Here is a 7,491-nt window from a genome sequence, read left to right as displayed (position 1 = left end):
TGATGATCCTCCCTTATTGGTGTTAAAGGACACGGTGCAGCGGGGTGGAACTAAGAAGGTTATGATTGGAGATGATGATGTTATATGGCTTCAAGGCCGAATTTGTGTTTCAAATGTTGATGGGTTGAAAGAGTTGATCCTTGAGGAGGCTCACAGTTCACGCTATTCCATTTACCCAGGTGTCACGAAGATGTACCGTGACTTGAAAAAGCACTATTGGTGGCGAAGAATGAAGAAAGATATTATTGCTTATGTGTCTCGGTATTTGAATTTTCAACAGGTGAACAAGTGTTCGCAAATGCGACACCTGCAGCTGGGTAAAAGAGGGAAAAATGAGACTTAGCTCATTTTACATAATTTCTCAACCCCAAACACTCTAGAGGCAATTTTTAAAGAACTTTTCTTCCCAAATTCATTGATAAGTAACTCTAATTCATTTTCTATCAATTCCTCATTACATCTCATGAGCTTTTAACATCAAATCTTTGAATTTTATGATAGAAATTAAGGATTTTGGGTAGAAATTAGGAATTTTATAAAATTGAGGTATAGACCCCAAATTGAGGTCGAATTTCGAAACGAATCACATAACCGAGCTCAGGGTAAATGTGTAATCGGATTTTGGTCCAAATCTCGAATTTCGACCAAGCAAGTCCGGGGTTGACTTTTGTTTGCTTTTTTAAAAATGATCTAAATTGAACCTTTTTCATTCGTGGGTAGTTTCTAAAGCTTATTTTGAATTGTTTGATCGATAATTGGCTAGATTCGGTTGGTTTGGAGGCTTGTTCGAAAGGCAAGCCCGTGGTTGATTGATTGATTTGGTTGCAGAGTGAGGTAAGTGTCGTGTTTAACTTTGACTTGAGTGAATTAGGACTTGCTGGTCTATTTTCTATGTGAATTACGTGCAGGGACGGCGTATATGCAACGTTACGAGTATATATGCGTCGTCATGGGTTAAAGCATGCCGGTAAAAATTGATGTATTGTACCATGTTGCTTCTTTTACCATGCATTCTATGTTTTAATTAGATTGTTATTCTTTGATAGTTCGCCGTGTTTATTTATTAATTTGAAGTTGTTTGGATATCAGAAGTTGAATTCATGTATCATAACAGCACGATTGAAGTTGAAATTGGTTTCCCACCTTACTTGATATTTTAAATTATTGTTGTTGCTTGGTGAGGAAGAGTGAAAAGCATGAAGGGTGATGTCGTGCACTTGATTGCTTTATTATCATTTATTATATCATGTGAGGATGAGAGTAAAGCATGAAGGGTGATGCCGTACAATTTCATTTATCATATCATTATCGTATGGTGAGGATGGGAGTAAAAACACGAAGAGTGATGCCGTGCCGTTGCATTTATCATATTACATGGTGAGGATGAGAGTAAAAAGTACAAAGGGTGATGTCGCACCGTTTGCTGACTTCATTGCTTTACTTGATTTCCGGATTTGTAAATTATTTGGCTGCATTGATGTTTATTTCGAAAAAAGGCTACTTGGTCATGAGATTATTATTTCTTATCCTTGCAACCAAACGGCCCTAAGTCAATTTTATATATTAATAGTATATTGCTTATTATATTTACTTGATAACCAATTAACGTTTATCGTAAAAATTTGGTTATAATTATCTTATAAATAACTTTATTGCATATATTTGTTATACCGTCGGTGCATACAATTTAGACGTTTTTTCTCTTGACCTAGGGAGTGACTTTTTTTCACCTTTGAGATCTAGAAAACAATATCAATTCATATGGGACAAAGTGTCTCGTCCTTAAAATTGTAGGCACAAGAAAATAATCACTGTCAAAAAATTTAAAAAATAAAAAATGACTCTCAGCTAGACGATAACATTCTCTTTCGAAAATGAAAATATTACTCAATATTATTTTGTAAAGTTTGAGTAAAATTCTAGTTATCCCCTCACCATAGCTCATTAAGCTAACATTTTAGGTGATTTTTAAAATTATAAAATTCTTTAGAATCATATTTGTATCAGTATAAACTAAACACTTTATATTGGATATTTTTTGCTTTTCAAAATAATTATTGATGAAATATTTTTAAATAATCAGACCATGAAATATGTTAGACCGACATGAAAATGTGAAAAGTAAAATTCCCTCAGAGATAGAGTGATGAGAAATACTGTAGCTTTTGATAAAGTATATTACTAATATTATGCAGGTTTTCCCGCCAAAAAAAGGGTAGCCCTTTGAAGTATATCTAAAGTGATTTTGACAAAAAACATAGGCAGAAAATGAGTTCAAGAATTCACTCATGGGCACTGGCTAGAATGTTGTATCAACCAAAATCAATGTTTATAAAGTTGGATAGCAGATAATAAGATTTCACTGATATTGCAGAATAAATCAAGATTTGCATACAAAATGCAATAATGTAGAAAGATCTGATTGCAATAGGTGCTATGTATCATACCTATGTACAGTGAGAGGTTTTCAACAGATTTTAAATAAACTGTGCTTCTATTCAACAAGAAACAGCAATGTATGTACATAACAGCAATATACAACAGCAATATGATTTATTTGGTTCTAACTTCTAACTTCTGTCTTTGATGCACTATTTGCGATGTCCTGACGATGCCATAAGTATTCCAACAGCTACTACAAACATAAATAGCATGCCTATTAGGAGCGTATATGTTTTTCTGGATGATCTTCGATACTCTCCAAACAAAATTACCCCCCAAAAGGTGCTCACGAGTGGAAGCGCCTGTAATTACAGCAACATTTCAAATAAATTCACATCAAAGTATATCTCATACTAGCATTCTTCATCAACCTTGAAGATTAGACAAAGAGTAGCGCATTTTGAGGTTTCTAGAGGATTAACTGTATCCGATCCCAACTATTTGAGGGATGGTTGATTTTGATTAATTGTTCAAGTACTTGAATCTGAATATAAACTACTAACCTGAACAGCATCTGCAGCTGCGTATCCAGCTGCTTGACCTCCCATGAATTGGAGACCGTTTCCAAAACCACACAAAAGTCCTGCCAAAAGAGCCCAACCTCTACCATTCCAATCATTAAGATAAGCCTTAAGAGATGATTTGGGTGCATTTAGAACAGGGTGGTATAAGAAGATGATGTTGAGAATCATGGCAATGACAAAGCAAGAAATTGAGAAGTAGAAGAATGCTGTATAGACACTCAAGTGTGGAACTCCAGCTTTTAGAGTATGCCACTGGTCATTTGTGGCAAGGTTGAATGCTGGTGAGAAGAGAGAAAAGCAAACTCCAGCAAAGAATGTCAGTGACAAACCAATGAAAGTGCTCTTCCCAAATATCTGCAAGCAAACACAAGAATGTGACAAACATGGAATGCGCTTTTCCCTTCAGCCTACAGTCAAATCTGACATCTTCCACTACATTGGATTGACATTATTACAACAATATATTTTAGATCTTAAATATAAACCAATAGCAATTTTCAAGGGAGCTGTTAATATTTAAGCGACAATAAAATTGAATAAGATTTGTAATTCAAGAAGAATTGCCAACCTTGATTGCCCTTCTCTTCTCAAGGTCAATAAGGAAAAGCGCAGTCCCAAATTTTGCCTTCTCTGTGGAAGCAACTCCCTTCTCCACATCATTTGCACCAACTGTGGATGTTTAGCATTTCCAAAATAAATCTTAAGAAGAAACATATAAGGCTATGGATCTAGATGATAAAGATATGACACTTCAAATTTAAGATAATCCAACTTATAATACCTCTCTTTGTATTTGCTTGATCGGAGTCGGTAATAGCTTTAGCCCTGCCAGAGGTTCAATTAAAATCAACATCAATTTCCAGATATAATGGTGAAAAATTACATAGCAATGTGAAATATGAGAGTTTCTGTATATCCTAGTATTTCCCAACATCTTTTTCCTTTACAATGCACCCCTACCTCTACACCAACTTCATACTGATGCATACCTAATGCCATCTTTAGGGTCATTTGAATAACTATCGAGCTTTGCTTTGTTATCAGCTGCATTGGATGCATGAACAGCAGAGCCTAAACAAACAGCAATCAAGAAGCATCCAACCCCAGGGAAAAGAATCTCCGCTTTGTTAATTTTGTCATCAAGGTAGTAATTCAAGGTTGTTCCTGTCATAAACAAAGCAAGAGAGCCAAATTTAAACAAATAATGCTACTACCAATTCATTTGCCATACAGCCGTAGAGGACATCGATCACTAGGTCATCTCAAAAAATTATGAACCAGTGAAGTTAGAATGATACCTATAACAACAGTAATGCTTGAGGAGACGACCTCGGTAACTGATAAACCAACAAAAGCCCAAGCATATTGAGTTGTAAGGTTTCCAATGCTGAGGACCACTCCTCCAACCATTGCAAACACTACACTGGGCCAATTATCCTGCATCATTTGTCCACAAACATGATTTTAGAATCCCAGAAGTTCCAAAATGCTTATTGTTGTGCAATTTCAACAATTAACAACATAATGTGATTAATCTGGTCTTGATAAAAGCATGCACTAAAACCTTAAAATGTACCTAGTAATGATGACTGCTAAAGTCTTTAAGCACTCTTTAGCAGAAAAATATTTGGTTCTAGTAGCGCAAAGGCTTCATTGTTTCAGTAGAAATGATCTCTTGGCAGTGAAAGTTAAAGCAAGAAAATTAGAAGAAACTAACACAGATGCCAATCAAACTTCAGGTTAAGTGAGGACAGGATCCCAGAGAAACCAATGTTACTGAACATAATGTTACTCTTTTTTTGGTCAAAATGTAAAGTTTAATTTAACCAAATAAGAATATATACACCACCTGCTCATTGGACTCTAGAAACAGGTACTCAAAGATAACCAAATATGTAGCTTCTGCATCCTCCTATGTTCATTGTCCACTGTTTAGCCTCTTACCTTCTAGGAAGAGCAGAGATTAAGTAGTCTCATACAATGGAAGGATTCTACAAGGAAGGATAGCTATTTAATCTCTCCAAACTATTTAATCACAGTCCTGTAGGCTTGTTATAATCGCCAAGTTCTCAAGTTGCAAATTTTGCAACATCTTTTATGTACTTAACTAAATAGAAGTTATGCAACATCTAAAATTACTCCATAAGTACCAAATGCCAAAACTAGAGTGATAATTTTCCAATCCAAGGCTTCCAGCAAAAGTGTCACATTAAAATCATGTTCACTCAAATAGACTACATAGTATTCAGAGTATGGCAGGCAATGGAATACCAAATGAAACCAGAACGAATTTATACCACCACCTTTAATGTGAAACTAAACACTCTGGCCTGACAGGATTAATTGGTTCCATATGGTCGATACCAAAGTAATTTTTAGTTATATTAAAAATTATAATTAGTCCGAACTCCAAAGCAATTGTCTAGTGATAATATAAAGATAGCTCATGATTTAGTGGTTTATTTCTTGTATACCACTAATCCGTTGGAAACTGGAAACAACGAATTTGTGCTTCATACCCAGAGGCGAATGCGGCCTTGTTTAGTTATTTCGACACTAATCATAAATATATGGAAAATTAGTAAAAATTTAACAAAGTTGAACCCATCAAATCTGAATTCTGGGTTCACCTCTGTTCATACACATACAAAGTTGTTTGCAGTAAAAGGCACCAACCTGAGAAAGTTGCGGAAGGAAATTTGGCTTTTCCAATGTGCCTGTCCCAATCTCACCAAAGGTAAAAGCAATTATTACAGCAGCCAGCAGATTGGTGAAAGTATAATCAAGGTAAGTGTGTTGAGGATATCTCCCTCTTCTTTCAAGTAAAGTTAGTAAAGCTGGCCATGTCCCTAAGAAGAACAACGACAGTAACATGCAAACAATAGCCCCTCCTTTGCTCTCCACCACATACATCTTTAAACCACTGGATAAAACCCTTTCTGGTGAAAGTGTTATCAAATTGGAAATGCTACAAAAGTCCTACACAAAGCAGAAAAGGATAAAAGAATGTTAAAGATTCAATTTTGATCACTGAACAGATTAATTAAATATAATCCCTTATTCATTGCTGTAAAATGGGAAATCTGCAGATCGATTCCTTCTTTTTTTTTTTTAACCAAAAACAAAAGGCTGAGTTCAGAAAGGAAGTGAACAACAATCTAAGAAAACAATCAACAATAAACATATAAAAATACAAGGATGTCACCAACTATTTCTTTGGTTCTCAAAACATGGACACCAACCATGTTCAGAAGTCAACAGGTGCGAAGAATCAGTTAAAAAAAATGAAAACAAAAAGCAACAGAACAGAGAAATGTGTATCCAGAAATTTACTTCAACTTACTTCCAAACAAAGGGGAAAAAAACAACCAAGAAAAGAAAAGAGAGAAAATGTACCAACTGTTTGAGACCCCACAAAAAAACAATCACTCAGAGCCCCACTTCTTCACCAGAAATGAACCAAAAGATGACTAAAAAGGCATAGCAAAAAGGGATATAAATATCTGGCGATGATGGAAGAAGAAAGGAAGTGAAATGGGGTTTGAATAAGGAAGTTATTCACTAAATAATAGGAGTAACTGTTATTGGATACGTACAGATACAGACATAAAGAAATTCAGTTGTGGATTTGGCACAGCACGGAATCTCGTGGTCAGATTCTCCAGTTTGACCAACAATGATATTTCAATATTTATAAATATCAATACTTAATAATGAACGATATTACTCTAGTTGTCACACCATTCCAAGAAAAATGATACTCCCTCCGTTCCAATTTACGTGAATATGTTTGACTGGACACGAAATTTAAGAAAAAATAAAGACTTTTAGAATTTATGGTCCTAAACAAGTCAAAAAGGGGCCAAGATTATTTGTGTGATTATAAAAATTTCTCATTAAAGGTAGAATTGTAAGTTTAATCTAAATTGTTTTCAAATTTAGAAAGGGGTCATTCTTTTTGGAACAGACCAAAAAGGAAATAGGTTCACATAAATTGGAACGGAGGGAGTATATTTTTATAGTTAGAAATAATTTAATTTTAAATTTTTTATTTTACTCATTTTATTCTTAATGATGGTAAGCACCCTCCACTTCCAACCAAGAGGTTGTGAGTTCGAGTCACCCCAAGAGCAAGGTGTGGAGTTCTTGGAGGGAAAGACCCCACTAGTGGGATTATACTGGGTTATTGTTGTTATTGTTGTTATTCTTAATAAAATATTTTTATAATCAAATAAATATCATGGTTTCACAAAACTTTTACCCCTTAAATTTTTACCATCATAAATTTCAAAAATTCCCTATTTTCTTTTAAATTTCGTGTCGAATTAAACTAACTCATCTAAATTGAAACGGTAGGAGTATTATTTATTAACAATTGCTAAATTATCAGTATTCTGATATTGAGCTTAATAGTATTTGAAATATTGAAGAAACACTTCGACTGTGCGTGGTATGATGGAAAACAATTTCCGAATTTTTTTTGTTTGGTTGCATAAAATAATTTGAAAAATAATTTTCTAAATAT

The 7,491-nt window shown here is 34.5% G+C and overlaps 1 protein-coding gene across 4 annotated transcripts; it reads right to left on the bottom strand.

Annotated features, from left to right (window-relative positions):
* Positions 1-2,422: 2,422 nt before the first annotated feature.
* LOC107771614 (ureide permease 1) lies at positions 2,423-6,547 on the bottom strand. Of its 4 annotated transcripts, none has more exons than XM_016591036.2 (8): positions 6,363-6,547; positions 5,643-5,945; positions 4,265-4,403; positions 3,956-4,130; positions 3,748-3,791; positions 3,535-3,635; positions 2,946-3,320; positions 2,423-2,744 (listed from the first exon to the last, which is right to left on the bottom strand). In XM_016591036.2, the coding sequence occupies exons 2-8, from the start codon at positions 5,877-5,879 to the stop codon at positions 2,592-2,594; spliced, it is 1,224 nt and encodes a 407-aa protein (XP_016446522.1). In that variant the 5' UTR covers positions 5,880-5,945; positions 6,363-6,547; the 3' UTR covers positions 2,423-2,591. The 4 variants fall into 4 exon arrangements, with proteins under 4 accessions (XP_016446522.1, XP_016446520.1, XP_016446521.1 ...); XM_016591034.2 differs by lacking the exon at positions 6,363-6,547 and adding an exon at positions 6,176-6,307; XM_016591035.2 differs by lacking the exon at positions 6,363-6,547 and adding an exon at positions 6,209-6,307.
* Positions 6,548-7,491: the final 944 nt, after the last annotated feature.

Source organism: Nicotiana tabacum, chromosome 9, assembly GCF_000715075.1.
Source record: "Nicotiana tabacum cultivar K326 chromosome 9, ASM71507v2, whole genome shotgun sequence".
Taxonomy (NCBI): domain Eukaryota; kingdom Viridiplantae; phylum Streptophyta; class Magnoliopsida; order Solanales; family Solanaceae; genus Nicotiana; species Nicotiana tabacum.
This window is presented reverse-complemented; position numbering and strand designations above follow the sequence as displayed.